At 40.9% G+C, this 23846-nt stretch overlaps 1 protein-coding gene across 1 annotated transcript; it reads left to right on the top strand.

Moving 5' to 3' along the window:
- Positions 1-868: 868 nt before the first annotated feature.
- On the top strand, positions 869-22961 carry LOC137125921 (sodium/potassium-transporting ATPase subunit alpha-1). The gene is made up of 23 exons (XM_067502163.1): positions 869-1079; positions 10979-11092; positions 11640-11699; positions 12591-12692; positions 12835-12936; positions 13343-13456; positions 13779-13913; positions 14578-14695; positions 14808-15076; positions 15166-15474; positions 16616-16750; positions 17235-17430; positions 17539-17714; positions 17818-17954; positions 18210-18360; positions 19601-19769; positions 19876-20030; positions 20241-20364; positions 21254-21399; positions 21497-21627; positions 22038-22139; positions 22297-22388; positions 22609-22961. Exons 1-23 carry the CDS (start codon positions 1068-1070, stop codon positions 22635-22637), a joined length of 3078 nt encoding a protein of 1025 aa, XP_067358264.1. The 5' UTR covers positions 869-1067; the 3' UTR covers positions 22638-22961.
- The last annotated feature ends 885 nt before the right edge of the window (positions 22962-23846 follow it).

Below are 23846 nucleotides of genomic sequence, written 5' to 3' on the forward strand. Positions count from 1 at the left end.
GAATCAGAAGTGTGTATGTTTATGTGCTCCTCAGCAAGGGAATGGCGGTTGGGTCCTGAAGGGCAGAAAGGTTGAATTCAAAACAACAGTATCCAATTTTGTACAATTTGAGAGTTTGTTTAGATGATTAAAGCTATTTTTATATTTTTTTGCAGTGTTTTGTTTAAACTATATAAAAATACAAGGTAGAAAGGAACAATGACCCACTTTATGAAGCAGTTTGCTATATGATGAGCTATATCTTTGCACAAATTGTTCACAATTTGCTGTCTATGTTTTGCTATTTTGTTTTTGGTTTATACGCTTTGGTTTCGAACTGGATTATACAAATCCGCTTTAGAGATGGTGGTAGACAGATTTTGGTATCTTTGGACAGACCTTGGCTATTGTTTCACCTTTGTGTTTGTTTCCTCTCTTTGTGCTAAGTCAGTTACAAAATGCTAAACAGTCATCTAGGAGTATAGAAAAAAATCATATTTGACAGTCACAGAAGATAAACAGTTTGGGGTCACTGGGTACATTTACGTTTTTTGTGCCACTGGGCTGTGCAATTTTTTAAACTGTTGGATTATTTTGCACGATGTCCCTTAATAATAATATTTTTCGTGTAAGATTGCAATAGTGAAAAATAAATTAAATTTTGTATTTTATTCCCATCTGTTTGTTGTATTATCCATGTACACATTCGGAGTGATGCATGGTATACTGTAAAAATATATATAAATAAATAAAGCGCCCAATAATAAAGGATGCCCCGCCTCCATCCGTTGGGTTACCATGGCAAACGGCGTCGACGTCACAATGGAAGAAACGCTGTCTATAAGTATTGGAGGGTCTACCGCTGCTGCTCGTGAGCTTGGATGTGCGTTCTGGAGGAGTGACACGTGCTGAAGAAAAGATTAAAAAAAAAATAAATTTAAAAATCATAAAAAAACTGACACATCCAGGACTTTTATTTTAATATTTTCTACTGTACATAATTTTAGAGTGGATTTTTGTTTTTCAAGCTTTACTTGAACTGGGAAGAAGAAGAAGAAGAAGAAGAAGAATTCCGCATCTTAGCAACCATGGGCAGAGGAGTGAGTATACCTTTAGTCTTTGTTTGACTTTATGGATGCTAATGTCGCTCATATTTCGAAAGAAGAGAGTGAAAAAAAGTTAATCATTCAAACAAGTGGTTATTTAAAAGCTTGTTGATGTTGTCTCGGGGGCTGCTGGGGGATCACATGTGACAACGTAGCCCTCGGTTTCTCTGTCAAAACGCCTGCTGCCTCAAAGTGCTCCGAGGACTTCCGTGTTCTCAACCCACGGAGCGCGAGACCCCCCCCCCAAATTTAGTACAAATGTATTTAGGCTAACACTCGTCAAAAAAAAAAGTTTCCATCGTTCAGGAAGATGCTCATCTGCGTCTTCAAACGTCTCGGTGCACGGTTACATAACGGGAAGTTCTCAAAAAGTTTAAAACATTTTTTTTTTTTTTTTTTTTTTTTTTTTTACTCGTAGCTGCGACGTTGCAGCTGTGGAAATGAGCTCGAACTGAGAAAAATCCCGCTGCGAGGGGCTATTTCACGGTCTATTTTAGGCTCTTTAAGTCCAGAAGTAGTTCAAGCGCTAAACATCTTCCCGAGACGTCCGTTTCCTGAGCCCCTGACAGCTCGCGGATGCTCTGTCCCTTTAGTCATTAGTGGGCTAATTTGTCCCAGTTTGCTGTTTTTACTTTACCATTTTGAACTACAGTTATGTATTGTGGGTATTTTCTGCCTTTTCATTGGGGAGGGATGCGTTAAAAGTCCAACCCTCTTTGTCCCCCCCCAACATGCTGGGACACTTGGAGCTATGTGACAGATAATCTTAGATTTATCTAAAGCCACATCTACACACCTTTTAGGGGACAGTGGCTGGGAATGTGGCCGCAAAGCCAGAAACGTGCAATAATGTGGTGCCGATTGCAGGAATAAAGTGCTCAGAGGGCAACTAGTCCACTGCTGTTCTAAGCCTTGACATCAAATCGCCAAAGCATGAGATTTGCAGCAACCTTTCAGTCACAGATCATCGATCTAACAATTAGAACTGGTCCTATCACATGTCAGTAGTCTGTGAATTGAACCTAAACACTGTAATTTGATGACTTAAGCCCAGGAGGGAGGTCTCACTTTGCCTCTGCAGGGGCCTTCAGCCATTGTTTTGTAATGTGTTTTCTGTTTGTCACTCATATTTCTACCGAGGCTACATTTGGTTACGTCAAAAGAACAGTTTTAAGACCCTCCAGAGTTACCAGACACCCTTCTGCTGTTCTACTCCCTTATATTTTTTCAGGCACTGCCCAGCTGTTACTTCCTACTAAGTTAAAACAGTTTAGGGATGAAATTGGAACCCTGTTGTATGAAATATCAGCAGTCGCCACACCCTGCAATGCTGCGCAGTACAAGCACTCATTATAGATTCAGCCTGCGAGGGATGGAGAGGTGGATGGAGAGAGCTGCAGGGAGAGAAAGATGGACTCTGAGATCTGGCGGGAGATGTAAAGCAGAGCAGTTTATTCAGACTCCGGTCCTTCCTCCTTTTCTCCATGATGCTCATTTACGCTTTTGAAAATCTTTCTGCTCGCTCTCGCAGCTCCTTGGCTGCTGCTGCTGCTGCTGTGTTTTTGTTTTCCCTCTTCCCATATGTGATGAAAGCCATGCCCTGCCCCCAATCCAACCTTCTTCCAGTTCCCCACTGCATCTCCTCTCTCCTCTCTCCTTTCTGGCACAGACTCATAGCTAGACTTGGACGAGATAATTGCCACTACAGAGCTCTCTTAGTGGCGAGCTGGAGGGCGAGTAGAGGCAGGATGAGAAGTAGCTTTGTTGTAACGGAGAAAAATTAGGACACTGAGAGGGAGCACAGGTAGTTTTCCTTCCTGTTTGGACGTGCGTCTCAGTGTTTTCCCATCACATCTGCAGCACAGTGCAATAAACAGACACAAAGCCTGTGAACTGAGAGGAGCAGGAGGAAGATTGATTGCTTCCAAGAAGAAGGCGGAGTGGGTGGGGTAGGGGTGGGGGTGGGGGGTTGATATTAAGGGGAGCCAAGCCGCACCAGTTGCCGCATAGCCACTGTTGAGCAACTTGGCTCCCAGTCGTGATGGTGAGGAGGGAGAAACGAGGCTGGGGTGGTGCTGAAAACTAATACATGTCCAAGGTGTAACACAAAGCTCACAGCTTATCAAAAAAATATGTCATTTATGTGAGGAAACTTTGAGGCGACGTGTCCATGTTTCTGCATCATTTGTCCTGACTGCAGTTCCTCCTCTGATTGGACAACTGGGCAGGGATACAGGGCAGGAACTGGGAGACAGATGCTAAACTCACAGGAGAGCGATGTTGATTGGAAACCCAAGTTAATATTTAATCATCTCAGCTGACTCAAGCTTTTTGTGTCCGTCAGACTTGTCCAAAAAAAAAAAACGTATAGGAGAAATTAAACTGTCTCTTCAGTGGTCAGGTACTGCTCAACCAAAATATAGTTTTCTATTGTGGTTCGCTGCTGGTTATTTCCCCCCCGCTCGTCTTCTAGCTGTCGACTGATTCGACGTGTTTGCCCCTCGGTCACCTGTTATCTCAGCTTGGCGACACTTTCGCATCTTTAAGGTCTGTTTGCCTCTCGTTCTCTCTTTGTACCTGTTGTTCTGTTCTCTGTCCCTCTCCCTCTCGGAGGATTTTAACATTCTTTCCGCTTGGCAGTCATTGTGTATTAACTGGGGCTTTTGTCACACACCACCCCTTGTTGTGACAGAGTATAGCATACCCCCCCCCCTTCTTTTCTCCCTTTTTTTTCACACTCTCGCCATATTTGAATCTGTCTTCCCTTTCCCTTGTTGCTGCACCTTGTTAAATGTTTCTCCTGCTCTCTCCCTCATTTCTTTCCTCCCCCCACCCCCCCTTCTCTCTCGTCTTTCATTCTCCCATTCTTTCGCATGCAAGCTCGCTCGGTCTCTCTCTTTGCCTCTGTTTGGCTAAGCAGCTTGAGCCGAGCGGTTTTGCTTTTTTTGTGGCAGCACTTTGAACTTTCACTGCAAGCCCGCTGCTCAGGAAAAGTGGAACGCTGGTCTTAAAAATGACAAACTCCAGAGCAGACTGGTCCTCTGGCTCAGCATGGGCTTCTCAACTACGCTAAGAAATATGCTGAATTCAAGACGTTGAATCGCAGTCCTGCATAGACTGTAGCCCGACTCACTTCATGTAGTCAGAGTACATGAAAACACAGCAAGTTTGCAGTCTTAGGACAGATCAGCAAGGCACACTCAGCTTTTCCCTCTTGAGGAAATGATGCAACTTGTAGCTCTGGTGTATTGGCTAGATAATGTCAGGGAGGTGTGGCTGAGGCCTGAAAGTGAAAGAGCCATTGATTGACGGGTTCATTCACTCTAGTCCAGAACAACTTTAGGTTACTTATTCAATTTTTAAGTGTCTTGTTTGTTAGTGATTTTTTTTCCACCAAACATGGAAAACAATTTATCATGAAGGATTTTTGTACAAAACTGTTGGCAAATAGATTTGTCTTGTCAGATGGCTTTTGCTTACACTTGAATGTATCACTTTGATAAAGAGGAATTAACAAATCATTTCTTAGCAACTAAACCTTTAGAATTGTGTCTCAGTGGAACTTTAAGTTTATTATAAGCCACACTGCATCAGCAGCAGTCTTGGCATTAAAAGTGGAGGCTGAAGTATTTCTTCACTGATTTTAAAACCGTTTTAACACATTAAGTTACTTATCATTGCTAGGGAAAGAAGGAAGACATTCAGCACAAAACAGGAATGAAAGCAATTCTAAAATCCATAAAAATATAACCAAATACAACAAATAATAAAGCTGAAAACCTAAGTAAATGTTAAATTGCCAAAGGTCTCCATAGATTCAATAATGTAAACATATTAGAGCATAATTTTGGTTATTTTCTAAGTTAATTGTCCGCAATCATCAAGGAGATGCTAAGTCTGAATCTCATGTTGTCAGTGTTCAACCTGGTTTAGCTTTTTTTGTGTGTGGCTTAGATCTCTGCTGTTGTCCAAAAGCTATTAAGAGCTTGGTGGTGGTATAAGAAAATTACAATTTGGCACATGTGAGGCAACAAGTATTGTGTTTTGGAATTGAAACAAATGTGTAACCCAGCGGCGCGCCGTGCCTAGCTGATTTGTTTTAAACTGCAGAGGTCTACAGCACAGATGAACAAGCTAATCCAGGCTGAGGACAATACAATCGGTTTAGAATTTATCCTCTAAAACATGCCAAATGGCACGAATGGTCAAAATTGTAAGATTGAAAAGGTGCAGATGCAGCCTGAGCTTTTCTCTCTAATGCATTCATCAGAGCAGTCGTCAGACTACCAAAATAAACTGCAAGCACACATTCCAGAACTGGTGTGTAAAAGTGGAACATGTAGCTTTTCTTCGAAGTAACAAAACCCCCCAAATTTTTATAAAGATGGCTTTTACAGTCAAGGTTGGCAGAGCTTCAATATTTTCTGCTGGTTTCCTATCAATTTGTTATGGTGCAGTTTAACTTGACACCACTTTTTAAAAATGTCAATGACCAAATCAAAAATTTATGTAATTTTATTATGTGTTTTACACACAAATAAAACACAAACGGTTATGGTAAAAGAATAATAAACATTGAGAGGTAAATTCCTAAAATTTCTTGCATCTTTTATGTCAATGGTGTTCGTCAGCAGGGCAGTAAAGTAAAGTTTCCAACAAGGAAAGGCATTGATTCATCCATTCATTGACTTTTTGTTGTGCTCGGAGAAAGCTGAAAGTAGCACAGGATGTGAAGGGAGAGTTAAACAAGACTCCCGTGTAAATGAGCAAACTTTCTATTCAGTGTTTAAAGAGGAGAAGGGGATGGAATAAAGGAGAGGGGGGAGAGAAATGGATGAGGGGACATGGGAAGAAGGAAGGCGAAAGAAAAGAGGTGGGGGAGAGCTACAACACGTGACTCTGTCCATTGACACATATCTGAAGAGGTGTGGCAATAGTCGCTGGTAGCAACCGGGCAATGTCCCAGGACTGTGTGTGTGTGTGCACGCACGCATGTGTGTCGGCACAGTTGAATGAGCAGCTTGTGTATCTGGCAGAATACCCTGGCACTTGGAAGGACTGTTCATAGGAATTCAGGTCCGCCTGTGAAAAGTGCCTGCTCTAAAATAAAAATACGACCGTTGTTTCTTTGGACTTCTAAGGGATGATTCGAAGGCAGAAGAGAAGTTTCCTTCTTTTCATGAGGGGGGACGTGGTTCCATTCCTATTCAGAGAGGGTTATTTATACAACTAATCTGTGTGTCTTTCTTTTCATATTTTACAGTTTTATTTTTTTTAATTTCAAAGCTCTTATTAACTTACACTGGAATGACTGAACTTGACGTCACAGAACGAGGCACGTCAGTCTCTAATCTGCCCTCAGAATGTGATCAGATTTAGCTGCAGCCTGGTTTACGCTTTGTAAAAGTAACCTGCCAAATGGATCCTGCAAACACACGGCCCCTCACTTTGGTCCTTCTTTAGTTTTATATTGTTTGTTCGTTTTTTTTTTTTTTTTTTCAATATATCCCTAATTACAAGTTGGATGCTGTCGATGACCTTGAATGCTGCTACTCAAGGTGAAGGTTGTTTTCTGGGACTTTTATTCGGAAAAAAACAGGAAAAAAAACTGTGCAGCGTTGCATAATACGACTTCACAAGTGCATGCAAATGCCATCGCTCCTTTTGCAGGGCTGTGACTGATTGACAGCATGTAGTAGCATAGAGAAGCACAGCAAATCAAATGTGGCAAAGAACATAAATCTTTTTCAAAATTTTTTTATTTCATAAGTCATAGCTGAGAGTAAGAGATGGTTTTGTCAGCCCATGGAAAAGAGGAAAGTGCTACACATTGAAGAATCCAGGAATGAGGGGATTAAGCATTAAGTGTATACATTAGTGTTAGCGGTTATGTTTCAAGGGTATAATGTCTTAAGACCAGTGAGTTACATGACAAGTGCAAACTCTCAACCAGGAAGTGGTTTTCTATTCGTTTCTGTACAGCATGCGAAAGATGAGTGAGCTGACAAATGCCACAAAAGGCTTCTCTCCAGCTTATGCGAGGGTGTAATGGTATCACTCATCATATGACAGAAGGCCGACTGGTTTTGTTTTTGGTCTTGTTCATCGACTGATGCCATCCTGCTGAACGGGAATTTCCCTTTATAAACTTAATGTATTGCACAAAAAAACCAGACAAAAAGTAAAAAAGTTGCAAAGCAACGTACAAGAGGGACGATGTGTTTCATTGTTTTGGCTCCTATAAAGTGACATAAATGTGAGTAAAGACGCTTGTTATGCTGCTTGTATTTATATTTTAAACTAATGGAGAGGCTTCAAGTGCTTGGGCCGTCACAGTGTAATCACTTTTTGTTTAGCCTCGTTTATGAATCTATTAAATGAAGAAAAATAAAATTTCATCTAATGTGAGCTGAACTTGCCCGTGTAAAGCTGACTGTGGTTAAACGGAGCGGCAGAGAGACTGTGCTGACCCAAAACAAAAACCTTATTCGGTCACACATGGAGACAGCTCAGCCAGGTGACTTGACTTTTCAATGTATTTTAAAGAGAACGTCAAACGCGGACGCAGAGGGACCGAGCAGCAGCTCCGGGTCGACCCCTGCCTTGTCAGATGGAAACGACTGCAGGCTCAGTTATGGGAGCAGCTTTCCAGAACAGAAAACAGCAGTTTGACTTTGTAGGTTTGAGATCCCCACTCCCTCTTCAGGGACACCTTCCTCTGAAATGGCTCAACATCTCTGTTCTGGCATTTCCTGTGTTTACTTGAAGTGGTGCACCTGAAAGGTTAGATGTCGGGATCTTGCTGACATGCAGACCTAATTGGATGCCTTGTAAACTGTTCAGGTAGTTAAAGAGTTCATGTTTCCTCTAAAATATTAATAATATTAGAATTTTTTTTTTTTTTCAGAATGATTTTATATACAGTGCCTGAAGGTTTTAAAAGATATATCTTAGTGTTTTCATTAAGCTCAAACAAAGCACTCGTGACTTTGCCGCTGAAAACAAATGTGTTTTTCAACCTCACCGCTGTTTTGTTAATTTTACTCATAAAGCCAGCTGCACCAACAGGGGCCTGCAGGGGTCCAGAGGCTAAGATCTGGCCGCAGTGATCCAGGACCATGTTCAGTGTTTTCCCAGCTTAGCCAGGCCAGGGGGCTTGAGCAACAATAACAACATGTGCTGGGATCACACACTCTGCTCTGGTAACTCCCTGGGAAATGTAGAAAAAAGACAATATTGCTTAGCTTATTTCCTTGACCGGACTGAGGCTGTGTGCAGGATGTCTATATATGGTCATTTCGTTTCCAAAATATAACCTTATGAGTTGGTTTCAAAAGGGCAGCTGCACAGTGTGGGGTTGCATGGAGACAAATAGCTCATTAGTATGGTTTCAACTGCCCCCCCACCTCCATAGCATGCTAACACCTCTAAAACTTGTGCTGGGCTGAATTATAGATGCACCTTAACCGACAATCGATGTTGGCTTCTAGTGTTGCAATCTCCTGTTACCCACCTGAGACACACATGGGCTTCCTCTTTGTGATTTTAACACACACCAAGAAGCCTTAACCTTCTCAAATGACACTGCTAGTGGTCCTCGTCGAACGTACTGTATATAACAAATGCTGTCAATTTGCAACGTTGCACAGGCTCTGTTTAGGCCGATGGTTAATCTAGGTTAATTAGATCTGGGTCTATAAAGCATGCATCCACCTGATTATACCTGCTCCAGGACAGGAGATGTGTAATGGTTTTTGTCTGGAAGTAATAGAAACCTTTTTTAGCACCCACTCGTGCTGATTTGTTGCATCATTTTGGGGCTTTTAAATTCTTTTTATCCAGCCTCCTCCTTTGTGCCTGTGCTACTTTCTCCTTGTGTCTATCGCACCTTCTCCCTGTCACACCCTCCGCCTTACAGCCGTCTTAGTGGACACAATCTTTGCTCGGGCCATTGTTGCTCCGTCAGCTCCAGTGACTACTGATAATGAGAGGGGATGTGTGCGGTGGAGACAGCAGAGAGAAACAGGACAGAGGAGAAGTTGGCTGGCTGTCACTCCGGTGACACTGTGCAAGAGCTGATGGTGTGATAAGGCATGTCAAGTGAGACGAATCAGACAAATGTAGGACATTTCTGTACCTGTGCTTGCATGTTTAGGTGCAACCTAGATTTAAAAAATATTTTCTTGAGTTGCCTACAGTCCAAATCAACACAAGGTCCCTGTGTGCAATTGTCGGTAAATGACTCCAGTGGATTACTGTTCCACTCTGTGATTTGGCTGAAGTGCTTAATTGGTGAGGTTATCTTTAGGAAATCTGTTTGTGAATGACTAAAGCTCTGTGTATTTAACCCTGAGACAATGAAGCACTTTGCTGAAAAGGTGGGTGTTTTTTTAAACAAGTGAAATTTGTCTCAGACAGCGGCCTAATCTGTCTCACCATGTGCTTATCATAACTCTGCCCGAAAACCACACGACACTTACTCCTCCCTTAGGTTTCCTTTTTGTCATAATGTCACTTCTGAGGTTGAGCGACTCTTTGAAAATGTGTTTATTTCAAGAGGTTGTGTGTCACTTTTGCATAAATAGGGGGGAAAAAGTGCTCACCAAATATGCATACATAGCTGAGTTTCAGAAACACAAAGTTGGACTAAAACAGATGGAAAATAGTTACTTTGACAGCAAGAAGCCTTTGAAAAGTTTCCAAATCGCAAAACGTGGCTCCCCATGGAGGTCGGTTTGCAGTGACAGATGGCGTGGGTAAAATAAAGTCAGGATCCGGGACATTTTTATTTTCCCACTCCAAGTCTGTCCAACAAGGTTTTCAAAATCGCAACCTAACTGCATGTGACAAGTATGAGGAGACTTTTTAAACTTCTTTATTTTCCTTGGATTGTCTGTTCAGGTTTGTATGAGTTTGTCTTCCCAATTTAGGCCACACTTTTCTCAGTTTCTCCTTTTTGCTTCCAAGCGCATTGACCCACATGAAAACTTGGAAAGATGCAGTGAGACAAAATGTCTTCTGGCAGTTTGCATTAACGTAAGACAGCAGTCATGCTCACGTTGCATCAGATACCTCCGCTGTGGTCAGCGTGTTGCTAATGAATGGTCTGTTACCATGCAGAAAGGTTTGGACTTTGGAGGCAAAGGTGGACATATTTAAAATAAATAAATAAATAAATAATTAAAAATCTTATTTATTCATCAGATAATTGTCCAAATGTTATAACATCAGACGTACTGTGGTTTGTCTGGCCCAAATCTGCTGGGTATCCTGCCGTGTGTCTGTGTGTGTGTGCGCCATCTAAAGACTGGTGGCATGTCTCCATAAAGGATGGTGGTAGACTTCCTGCTACACAAAATCTTGTTGATGTAATTTGACTTTTTACTGTAATTTTAGCTTTTGTGTGTAAAGCTTCCTAGAATATTACCCGTTTTAAATAATGCTATAATGCAGGACCTTTTTTGAGATTCACTGGCAATGACTTCACTTTAGAATAATCCTTTGAGGTAAGGCGTTATAAAACATTCAGCAGATCTGGTGTGTTGCCTAAAAAGTGCTCTGCAAAGCAGCATCAGAGTCAGAAATGTGCTAAAATTAGACCCATTGCTCACCAGCTCATTGCCTGTAACCAGTTAGAATAACAACAAATCTGTGCAGTTGCTTGGTTAAGGGAACCTGTTGTACTTCCACTACCTACGTTGTGTTCCAGTTGTCGAGCATCCATGTCTGCTGAAGGCTGTATTGCTCAACACTAACATCTCCTGCACATCAACCAGAACCGTAATAAATGTGGGCTAGTTTGAGGCAGGGGAAGATCTCTCTTCAGATTTGTCCTTGAGGTCACTGAACAGTGTATTTTTTTTTTTTTAAATTTTGTATTTTTTTTTTTGCAGGAAGGACGTGAGCAATATGAGCTGGCCGCGACCTCGGAGCCGGCCAGCAAGAAGAAGGGGAAAGGGAAGAAGAAAGAGAAGGATATGGACGAACTGAAGAAGGAAGTGGATATGGTAAGTGTCCCGAGCTTCGATCTTTGTTTTTCTCTTTGTTCACTGTTCACTTTGTTCGCCTCCGGACCTTTTCCTCTAATTGTCCACTAACTCCTATGACCATCCCTTCCTCTGTGTTGTACTTCTTCTAGATCTCTTACCGTCACGTGAGCCACTCTCTCTTATGGACACTGAAATTTATTTTTCTACCACATTTTACACATAAAAGCCCTAAAAGTAGATGTAGTTTGAAATGGTGTAATCTTTTAAATTGGACTACTTTCAATTTGTTTGCTGTCCTTTCCTCCTACTTGTCACTTATCCTCCCTCTTTATCCTCATCCCTTCATCCTTTTCTCTATTGTCTATGAATGTTTATCTGCCATTGTTGTTGCGGCACCTTTTGAGAGGTGTTCATTTTAAACTAAAAGGTCACCACACAAAGAGCTGTAAATGTCACAGGCTTTGTGCATATTGAGCCCACACCTGCCTACAGTGGCTACACACAGACACAAGCATTACACTGATGGTCACACTGTTTTTTTGTTTTTTCTTCTGTGTCTTTGCAGGATGATCACAAGCTGACTCTGGATGAGCTGAATCGCAAATATGGAACAGACCTCACCAATGTAAGTGAGCTACAGAGGAAAATGCAATGTAATTTGTGTCTGAATGTCTGTCTGGTTTTAATGTAATGCAATTTTGAAATGAACAGTCTTCATTTATTATGGAAATCAAATATCATATCAGCTGTAAAAGTGGCTTTTGTTTGCCGCTATCTGCTATTTTTCTCTTCAGTCTGACAGTTGACATTCAGATGATGAATGATTAACGAGGAATCGATGAATTAAACAGAAGACTTTGTTTAAAGAGGGAAGAGATCGTCTCTCGCATTATGACTGAGCAGGGTGTGATCAGCCACCCTGGGAGGGCTGAGCCCATGTGGGGTCCCCCCCCATGTGCACGGCTGCTGCAGAACCCTACCCTATCTTTGCTCTCAACCCCCCACCCCCAGTGAAATCCAATGAAGTCCACTCTTTATGCAAATGTGCTCCTGGTCATGCAGGAAAGATCAAGGAGAATAGTTAATCAGTGCTTCCAAACTGGGGGTCTCTGAGTTTTGCATGTGCATGTATGCATCAGTTGTGAATCAATCATTCGCCTTAGAAGCCCCTCTACCCTGATTTCATATGATTCCATTTCCATCATCTTTTTCTTTTCTCCCTTACTATACCTCACATCTCTCCTCTTCCCTCTGTTTTCTTCCTCCTACCTGCTGATGAAGCAAATGTTTTTTGTTTTTTTTTTGGTGCTGCTGTGTTGCTAGACAACTAGCAGCACCTGGAGTTCCCCCTGGACTTAAATATGTGTCAGGGAGTTTGTCATTTGTGGCTGGCTGGCAAACAATGGAGATGGCCTCAAAATTGGATTAAATGTTAAAACGATTGGTTTATTATTAAACGTTGAGCACATCTCCATTATCACCAGTTGTAGCTGATTATGTTTACTCCTAATTTCAGGGTTTGAGTAGTGCAAAAGCTGCCGAGATTCTGGCCCGTGATGGACCAAACGCCCTCACCCCCCCTCCCACCACCCCAGAGTGGGTCAAATTTTGCAAACAGGTAACATCAGTTTTGATTTAAATTGCACATATCTTTTAGTATTTTGAATGTTTTTTGCGTCATTGTTTAACAATAACTAATTTATAGGTTCCCATAAAAATGAGAAGGTACTAAAGTTCCTTCCTGTTCCGTCTTCATCTAGATGTTTGGTGGTTTCTCCATGCTTCTGTGGACTGGTGCCATCCTCTGTTTCCTGGCCTATGGTATCCAGGCTGCAATGGAGGATGAGCCTGCAAATGATAATGTGAGAAAAGATCCCATTATAATGTTTTTAATTTTTATGAGGGCAGTGCAAAAATGAAATGGATAAGTCAGATTTGTCTTTCTTTTTTAATGGTTGTGGTTAGTTACTTAGTTACTGCTATGAAATTCATAATAGAGCGATTAATTAATTGATATAAAATATTACAGAGAATAACTTCAGTTTGTGATTAAAAATGTCTTTATTTCAGTTAATTATGGTTTAAGACTGAATGTCTCTGACTTTGAACTGGATGTTAGAATCTTAAAATATGATGATAATGGTCTTGAACTGAACTTTGTAACAGGAAACTTAGTAGAAATTGTCTAATATTGTTCCTCAGAGTTGGACTTTAATACCCTAATAGACATTGATAACATATGGAAATCTAATTGTAACATGTTCGCAGTTGTACCTGGGTGTTGTGCTTTCTGCTGTCGTCATCATCACTGGTTGCTTCTCCTATTATCAAGAGGCCAAGAGCTCCAAGATCATGGACTCATTCAAGAACCTGGTCCCACAGGTACCTCAAATTTTAAACTCGCATTTAAAATTTTTTTTATTAGATTTCAACCAGAAATGTACTAACATCAGTTAAAATGCCATAATGCAGTAACACTGCAGTGAACTCAGCATTGTCCCCATGTCAGCTTAATTGTATGTGTAATTCAAGGTCTCACCCACTCTGCTAAACAATAGTTCTTTTGACTCTTGTTGGCATTGTTGAATATTTTAGAAGATAAAAATAAAAAAATGTGCTATACATGTCAGTGAGTAAATAAGTCATTCTCACTTTCTCTTTTGTCTTACGTTAATGTCTTTCTCCACAATGTCTCGCATCGCAGCAAGCCTTGGTCGTCCGTGATGGTGAGAAGAAGAGCATCAATGCTGAGGAGGTGGTGGTTGGTGATTTAGTGGAGGTGAAAGGTGGCGACAGGATCCCTGCTGATCTGCGGATCATCTCCGCCCACGGCTGCAAGGTTGGCTCTCAAGAGATGAGGGAATTTCTTCTTCTGTTTTGAGGAATTTAACCTGAAACCATTTCTCCATCAGAAAACATTAGAGTGGCACCTTTAACGTTTTGTATTTCCGTCGTCCGCTGTTTGTTGGCACCTTGATCATTTTGAAGGTTGTCAGATGCACTTTTGTTAAATCAAAACTCCACTGAACTGCTAAATTTGAGCAATTTTCCCTGTTGTCCTTTTTTTTTTTTTTTTTTTTTTTTTTTTGGTTCATATTTCCAACATTGAATTATCAGACAGTGCAGTGTGATTATGTAGAGCTCGAAGCACCAATACGTCCTCTTAGATTTTTCCTTTGAGATCACTATTTTAATGACTGGTCCCATGTCATGTGACTAGCAGTCGTCTTATGGTCTGTGACCCATTTTGGACGCTGACAGCAACAGCCACTTATGCCCGGTGCTTCTCCATCAACATTTGCATTAGTCATTGTCACTTGTCACCTGCCTCCACATCATTGTGCTGTTGTTCCATTATGGACCCAAATCTATGTTTTAACCACGGAAAAAGGCGCTTTTTTTTTTTTTTTTTTTTTTCCATCGTACCATTTTTTTGTTGTTTTTGTTATTGTTCTTTAGGCAATCCCAGCAACATCCATTTCAGTTTTTCTCCCATTTCTCAGGTTGACAACTCCTCCCTGACTGGTGAATCCGAGCCACAGACTCGTACTCCAGACTTCTCCAATGAGAACCCACTGGAGACCAGGAACATTGCTTTCTTCTCCACCAACTGTGTTGAAGGTGTGACGATAGGATACATTAAAGCCTTTCAGATGGGGCTGCGTTATCTGTTATTATCTGTAATTCTGGGATTAAGTGGTGAAGAGTAATAACCCAGTCATTCTTGCTACAGGAACTGCCCGTGGTATTGTGATTAGCACTGGAGATCGCACAGTCATGGGTCGTATCGCCACGCTAGCCTCCGGACTGGAGGTTGGACGAACCCCCATCTCCATCGAGATCGAGCACTTCATCCAACTCATTACTGGTGTGGCCGTCTTCCTTGGTGTGTCTTTCTTCGTCCTGTCACTCATCCTCGGATACACCTGGCTGGAGGCCGTCATCTTCCTCATTGGTATCATTGTCGCCAATGTGCCAGAAGGTCTCCTGGCTACTGTCACTGTGAGTTGTGTTGCTTTAAAGGTCTAATATTCAATCCAGAGTCATTGATGGCGATCAGCTCTTGACTGGTCTGTGCGATCGCCTCTCAGGTGTGTCTGACTCTGACTGCTAAGCGTATGGCCAAGAAGAACTGCCTGGTTAAGAACTTGGAAGCTGTTGAGACCCTGGGCTCCACCTCCACCATCTGCTCAGACAAGACAGGCACCCTGACCCAGAACAGGATGACAGTGGCTCACATGTGGTTCGACAACCAAATCCACGAGGCCGACACCACAGAGAACCAGAGCGGCACCTCCTTCGACAGGAGCTCACCCACCTGGGCTGCCTTGGCCAGAATCGCTGGACTTTGCAACCGCGCTGTCTTCCTGGCTGAGCAGAGCAACATTCCCATCCTGAAGGTAGGTATAAAATCTTTAGTTTCCTTTCCCCTTCCGCTCTTTCATCTTCTTCTGTTTACCAAATATTAATTCATGTTGTTATGTCATCAATGTCAGTGGATAAAAATGAACTCTTAGAGCTAAATACAGGGTAAAAGTGTAAAGAGGGTAAAAGCAAATGGATTCAACTGTAACAATACTGCAACTGTTGTCTTTTTTTTTCTAAAATTCAACACAATTTCCAATTAGAATTTTGGAAAGGGTGTCTAAGCTTCAGGCTTCAGAGTTGTTTGCTGGCAATGCTAAGAGGTGGACTATCATCTTCCAAGGCCTTGTGTTGACTGACGCATGTCATAATCATTGCCAGTGAGTTGGTGGCTGTGTTGTGATTGCAATTGATAACACTGTCAAAACTCACGGCAACATGTCCTCAACAGTTTATAAAAACACAGTGTGGTTCAAATTACGACGTTGAATGAAGCAGATGCAGCTTGAATCACTGAAGGAACATTGCAAACCCTTTCTACACACCAAATCTGGAAAAGCTTAAACGTTCATCCAAATGACTGCATACATGAGAAACACCAAAGGGTCATATAATTTCAGCTGGACTCAACATTTGTCGTGCCAACAGCACAAATGTTAACCGGCAAGTGTCTAATATTAAATCTCATGCCACACTTCAAACGTACCACATTTAAGAGTTATACTGTATGTACCCGCACATAATTACAGCAACAATACCAGTACGTTGTGACATCATTTAATTTCTTGTTATTAATTTAAGAAAATTGACAGTGTGTATATTGCTGTAAACTTAAACTTGATTGTTTAGAACACACACAGTGTACACACATATGTTTTAACCACATAATCAGTTGATGTTTTTGTGCAACTGTGTGCAAAATATACACTAGATGCTGGTTACTGCCCTGTGTTAATAACCTGTTAAAGTGTAGGAGTGTACATTTCTGTCTTTGTAAACACATACTGTATGTATTAATCTTAGTTCAGATATAGTTCGTGGTCTGAGACTGATTTTATGTTGATCCATTGACTAATTAAAATCTGTTATTCAGAGACTGCAGATAAACAAAACTACCTAAAAATTGAGCTCTTGTGCCTATAATTAATGTTCTTCCCTTCTCCTCATCTCTTACAGAGAGATGTGGCTGGTGACGCCTCTGAGTCGGCTCTTCTAAAATGTATTGAGCTGTGCTGTGGATCAGTCCAGGAAATAAGAGAGAAAACTCCCAAAATTGCTGAGATCCCGTTCAACTCTACCAACAAGTACCAGGTATGAATTGCATCACATTTGAGTCAGTAAGCTATGGAAACAAGTTGGTTTGCTCTGTTCAGGTGTCCCTTCAAAAATACAAATTTCCAGGAAATTCTTTCGTGCTTGTTTCAATTGCTTGGAAATGTCCTTGGCTGACTGAAATCTAAATATCAGGTTGTTTCCTCATCATGCTGACAACAAGTGAACAATGTCAAAATACAATTGGCACCAGAGCTTTAGAAGAAATGCAGCAGTAGAATAAACTGTTTTTAAAAGGATATTGTTTAGTTTCAGCTAATTAATAAATGGACTTTGCTTTTTATTCCCCTTTAAGTCTTTTTAATTGACTTAAATTTAGTACAAAATCTAATTTCTTATTTGTTTGTCACGTATGAATTCTGAATCCTGAAGTTAATCTTTTTATAGCATACATTAAATATATGTAAATAACTAGTGGGTGTTATTTTTTGTTGTTGTTGTTGTTGTTTTTATGTGCTCTTAGCTTTCCATTCACAAGAATACCTCATCTGAAGAAGAAACTAAGCACCTGCTGGTGATGAAAGGCGCCCCAGAGAGGATTTTGGACCGCTGCTCCACCATTATGATACAGGGCAAGGAGCAGCCTCTGGATGATGAGATGAAAGATGCTTTCCAGAACGCTTACCTGGAACTGGGAGGTCTGGGGGAGAGAGTACTGGGTAAGCATGGACGGCATGTGCATGAAATGAATAAGTCTGAGCTGGAACTCAGCTGGAACCCACAAAAGACCTTTAATCTTCATAATCTTTGTCTTGTGTCCTATCCAGGTTTCTGTCATTTCAACCTGCCCGATGACCAGTTCTCAGAGGACTTTGCTTTTGACACTGAGGAGGTGAATTTTCCCACTGAGAACCTTTGCTTTATCGGCCTCATGTCCATGATTGACCCTCCTCGTGCTGCTGTGCCTGATGCTGTTGGAAAATGCAGGAGTGCTGGAATCAAGGTGAGAGAGTATATATTAATAAAGTCTCTAGCACATTCCCTTAATGCTCATAAACTCGTATTTGATCAAATAAACTCATCAGCACCGATCTCTGTTCTCCTAGGTAATCATGGTAACAGGTGATCATCCAATCACAGCTAAGGCCATTGCTAAGGGTGTGGGTATCATCTCAGAAGGCAATGAGACTGTTGAGGACATTGCAGCTCGACTGAACATCCCAATCAATGAAGTCAACCCAAGGTACTGCTTTTACTCAAAAATCCAGATGGCATAAGTACAGAAGTAGGACATCTATGCTGTATTATAGTTGCTATATAGTTGATGTAGTCAGTCAGTGCTGCATGCATGTATCCCATGGTCCTTTATCGGGTCCTGTTTTGTTCTGTGGCTGCAACGTTTTCTAGTCCTTCTAGTGTTAAATTTAAATTTACGGTTTCCATCTGGGTCTGCAACCAATTGTAATTAAGTGACTTAATGACTCTGTGTTCCCTCCAGAGATGCCAAGGCCTGCGTTGTGCACGGCGGTGACCTGAAGGATCTGAGTGCAGAGCAGCTTGATGACATCCTGAGGCACCACACTGAGATTGTTTTTGCCAGAACCTCCCCACAGCAGAAACTGATCATTGTGGAGGGCTGCCAGAGACAGGTAGAAACGAACGAACGAACTTCTGTTTTGCAGTTTGTAAAACACAGCATGAGACTGTGACTAATTGTGTGAACGCATAAGTGAATATTTGATATGCCTGTTCCCTAATGGTCATTATGATTATTGCTTTGGTCTGATGAGTGAGTGGAAGGAATAATAATCATCTGTCAAGCTGTTTGCTCCCCTGCACACATGAATAATCATGACTTTAGTTGTGTTTAAAATGTTTGAATTACTGTCTTATAAGTGTCACAGTAGCCAACAACATTTCTGATGAAGTGTGAAATCTTGGCTTTGTAACGTATTTCTGCAAAAGCTGTTAAAAGTAATTAAATTTAATGCTAATTAAATTTCATCGTGGTAGTTGAAGTAAATGTGCCTGAACAGAAGATGCAAGTAAAGTCAAGTGTGTCAGGAAGTTAACACATACGAACACACTAAGTAACATAATATATTCAAGTATGTATCATCTCAGCCTTCTGGGGCAGAAATGGGATGGCGACTACTGATCACTTGGTGCTGACATACTGTCTTTTGAGCTTAGGAACTTTTTTTTAAAAATTGGTTTCAGTGTCTGAACTGAGCCGAAATTGCCTAAAGAAGCACATATCCGATGGAATTAATTTGGGTGTTTACAGTTTATATTGGTGCACAGTGCAGAAAGAAATACTTTATTGTAAAAGTAGATCATCTTTGAAAAAAAAGAAGCAGAAAAAAGATGTGAAACTTTTTGTTCACCAGAGTAGACAGGCCAACCCAGTGTACGGAAAACTAATATCATTTCTTATTTATGTTCCTCTCAGCTGTCCGTAGTGTCAAATAAAGCAGAAGTGCCATAAAACCTTCTAAGAAACGGAGGCGTTATCTTTAACATGAAAGGAACTTATTCTGTTTCACTCAGTGGAACTTAAAAAAAATGACGGAAATGTCACTATAAACCCAGAATCGCGACTTCTCTCAAAGTATTTATGTACACACAAGTATCAGTTTCACTTCTAATGTCAGCTGAATTTGCTGCACTGTTGTGTCGATGTGCTCAGTCTGTAAAAATCAGTCTATTAGAAATGCAGCTTTCCAATTTGTTAAATTATTTTAACAAAAGGATGCTATTTATATAATCCCCTTTATTCCTTCTTTTTTCTGTATTTAACGTCCATTTTTCCTCTTTAGCGGCGTCTCATTTCCCTGCACACAAGCATTAACGTTGCCTTCAACACTTTCCTCTTACCTTTCTCCACAGGGAGCCATTGTGGCCGTGACAGGCGACGGTGTGAACGACTCCCCAGCTCTGAAGAAGGCCGACATTGGTGTTGCTATGGGGATCGCTGGATCTGACGTCTCCAAGCAGGCCGCTGACATGATCCTGCTGGACGACAACTTTGCCTCCATCGTTACTGGAGTGGAAGAAGGCAAGACGCTGAAGACAAAAATGCAAATTTACTACATTTTGTAGGATTTGCAGGTTCCAAATCATTAAAACACCGACTTCATATACTTGTGTCACATTTCCATTAGGCCGCTTGATCTTTGACAACTTGAAGAAGTCCATCGCTTACACTCTGACTAGCAACATCCCTGAGATCACCCCCTTCCTCCTTTTCATCATTGCCAGCATTCCCCTGCCCCTGGGAACAGTAACCATCCTGTGTATCGACCTGGGAACTGACATGGTAAAGACAACAAATCTCAGTCTTTCAAAACCTATTAAAACCAAAACTTTAAATAAATAGCTGCCAAGTTGATGGTTAGTTACAGTTAATTATGGGTTATATATAAAAGGATTTTGAGCAACATAAGTACCTTTTGGGGGAAAAAGTATAAAAAGAGATTACAAATTCTATCGCATTGATCACTGATTGCTGGTGTGTCCCATTTACCAGGTCCCTGCCATCTCCCTGGCTTATGAAGCAGCTGAGAGCGACATCATGAAGAGACAGCCCAGAAACCCCAAAACGGATAAACTGGTGAATGAGAGGCTCATCAGTATAGCCTACGGACAGATCGGTAAATCTCAGCCTTTTTATTTTATGTTGTGTATTTCTTCTTTTTTTTTTTTTTCTTTTTCCCTGGAAAGGCAGCTCAGTATCTGGGAGGTCCAAGATAAGTGCAGGAGCGGCATGTCCCAGAAATAGGCTCGTACTGATAGAGAAGATAGACAAAGAGTGCATGCGTTTGTGTTTGAGTGATGACAGAGCATTGCTGCTGACTTTGGATTTTCCCCTCTTCAGCTATGAAGCCAAGAATAGGTTTTTACCCTGCTGAACTTCCTGAACTACCTTATAAGAGCAAAAAAAGGAGCAAACTTGTTAGAAAGAAAAGAGTATTTTTGTTGACTTGGTCTGTTCCCCTTTTTCCTTTCTGTTACAAAGAAATATTCCAAAGGGGGGAAAAAAAAATTTCTACCTGCCTCCACTAGTTTTCCTATTATTTTTTTCTATTACATCTTGCATTAAAAATAGGATCTATTAATACCATAACCGTTTTGAAATGAAATTTACTCGACCAGTAAATCAATTTTTTTATGAAGCTGGTTTCTCAGAAGACGCTCTAATCTCATTTATTTATTTATTTACTTACTTACTTACTTACTTACCGTTATTCATCCTGTGATGAATAGTCTACTCCCCAAACTACTGACTAATCAGACTTCCTGACTTAGTCATTTATTTTCTTATTGATGTGATTTTTCTCAAAAGACCACAAGGCCAGTTTGTTCAGTTAATCATTTATTGATCGTTGCTTTAATCTCAAAAGCTGCATTTATTTGTTAATTCCTAAACTGCTCAAACAAAATGTAATCATGAATAAAACTTTTTATACATTTTACAATTTACAGTATATAGATTTAGGTCTTAAGTCATTGCTTTGATGCAGTCACGTCTCTTTCCTGCAGGCATGATCCAGGCACTGGCAGGTTTCTTCACTTACTTTGTGATTCTTGCTGAAAATGGCTTCCTGCCATCCACCCTGCTGGGCATCAGAGTGTCCTGGGATAATAAATACATCAATGACCTAGAGGACAGCTATGGACAGCAGTGGGTTAGTAACGCTTATTGGTCAGACCACAAATAAAGGTTTATAACGTGGCCGTTGCCACCTGGTGAAAACTCTCGCTAACACGTGTGTTTTCTGTTAGACTTACGAGCAGAGGAAGATTGTGGAGTTCACCTGCCACACAGCTTTCTTCGTCAGCATAGTCATCGTGCAGTGGGCTGATCTGATCATCTGTAAGACCAGAAGGAACTCTGTTTTCCAACAGGGCATGAAGTGAGTGAAAATCTCTCATCAGTTTCCTCTCAACTGTTCAAATCTGATTTAAACACAAAGTACCATCTCTCTCTCTCTCTCTTTCTCTCTCTCTCTCTCTCTCTCCCCTCCTCCTCCATTAGTGAAACAGCTGCCATCTTAAATGTCATGCCTCCTTTTTCTACATTGTACTAGATCTTTTGCTTTTCCAAGGGGGACTTCATTAAACTGTTGTGTTTATGCTGAGCTCAGAAGAAAATGAACAGTATTAGAAGTGCATTTCAGACTGCGGTGCATGCCAGCAGTTTGAAATCCTGAAACTAAGCTGAGAAAACAATAAAACCCAGCTATTTTCAGGCACTGCATTGTTTCATATTTTGGTATTAGGTTTTGTTTTCTTAATAAAGTATTTGTTCCCTTGTGGCTTTCAGGAACAAGATCCTGATCTTTGGGCTGTTTGAGGAGACAGCACTGGCTGCTTTCCTCTCCTACTGCCCAGGCATGGACGTCGCCCTCAGAATGTACCCTCTCAAGTGAGTAAAGCACAGAAACGCCCTCCACAATCCACCAGTAAGCCATGGGCCCATTAAGTCGACTTTGTCATCGTGCTTACTCCTGCTACCCCATGTTGATCAGCCAGGCCCGGGGCTCTGGATAATTTTCTCATCTCTTTTTGTGTCCGTTTTCCAGGCCCAACTGGTGGTTCTGCGCCTTCCCCTACTCCCTGCTCATCTTTATCTATGATGAAATCCGTAAGCTGATCCTCAGACGCAGCCCAGGAGGTGAGCCCAGAATCCATGCTTATTATCTTTCTACCCCCACCCTCCCAATCATTTTTAAACTTTGAAATGAGAGAGGAATAAGACCTACAGTGTGTTTCTTCATTCTCACAGTCGTCCTTATCAAAATCCAGGTGTTCTCTCCCCCCCGTCATATTATGAGTAAATATCCAGTCTGCCCAAAAAGTTGCCTTAAATTATTTTTTTTTCTTTGTGTGTCCAGGTTGGGTGGAACGGGAGACCTACTATTAAAGACCCAACAGTCCAGTCAGCTCTCATCTTCTCCGCCACTCCCGTCTTTGCATGAATATTGTCTTGCTGCTCGGAATAAAATTTTAACCTCTGTGGAAAAACAATTGGAACATGTTTTTATATTAGGGAATGCTTGATACTACTATTAGATAAATCCTGAGATGGAACGTGCTGATGATGATGATGATAATACTAATAATGACATGAACACTGAACATTGACATGACTATGCGTGCCTTGTTTCTGAAACAGGACCAATTTTATACATGTTTTTAACAGTTATAAACGTTCAATAAAAATGCGCTCGAGTCAGGTCCCACAGAAGTTTCCTGTGCTTATTTGTTGTGATTGCAACTCATTTGGAAATCATTTTTGATTTTTAATCACACTTTTCTTTATTATTGGCTGTGTAGTCATCTTGACCTACTCAAGTACACCAACATTATGTGTCCCATCCTTTGAGTAGCAAACAGTGCCTTTTCATGTTATTAATATCTCCACCTCCATACATTTGGAGATGGTTAGTGAGTATGAACCACCTTTGTCTTCCTTTGATCCATTGGACTGTAGCATTTGCCTATAATTCCTGATGTAATCCATGTTTTTAATAGCACAACAATAGTGATTTATTTTGATATGTTTTGCCCTTTTTTTTTTTTTCCCCTCAGCATGTGGGATGACCCTAATTAGACAAATCTGTGCTCAGCCCTCATCTCAAAAATCCTTCAAAAATGCAGAGGATTATAGACCTCATTATAGACTGTTTCCATTTAATGTTGTCTCACTGTTTTTCTCAAGGAATGCACTAGGATCTCCAAAGGAACATCTATCCACACTTCCTCCACCACATTCAGGTTTACATACAGGTGTGGATAAAAATGTTATTGATGCCAAAAAAAGAAACCCACAATTATCTCTAAGGTAACTTAAAACAAAATGATAAAACTTTGGTTTAATTTTTTTAATTGCAATATAATAACTTGTACAACAAATGAAAAATGCCCAGACAGCTTTGTTAGAGGCTCATAAATAATTCGATTATAGTAATTACTCAAAGTGTTTCCTTAATTTGCATTACACAGATTTAATCTTGTGATCAGTTAATTAGCCTGTTCAGTTGGGGTAAAAAAGTAGTCACTCTGCTTTTTATCATTGTCAGACTTTGTTTTTCTTTTCTATCTTAATTTTTTTGTATTTTACTGCTTTTGT

Source organism: Channa argus, chromosome 4 (assembly GCF_033026475.1).
Source record: "Channa argus isolate prfri chromosome 4, Channa argus male v1.0, whole genome shotgun sequence".
Lineage (NCBI taxonomy): Eukaryota > Metazoa > Chordata > Actinopteri > Anabantiformes > Channidae > Channa > Channa argus.

Excerpts from the sequence above, each read along its gene's own strand:
- LOC137125921 (XM_067502163.1), top strand. Across the intron at positions 17,431-17,538 it reads TCTGGGGGAGAGAGTACTGG|GTTTCTGTCATTTCAACCTG; the intron begins GTAAGCATGGAC and ends TGTCCTATCCAG. Across the intron at positions 20,365-21,253 it reads TATAGCCTACGGACAGATCG|GCATGATCCAGGCACTGGCA; the intron begins GTAAATCTCAGC and ends TCTTTCCTGCAG.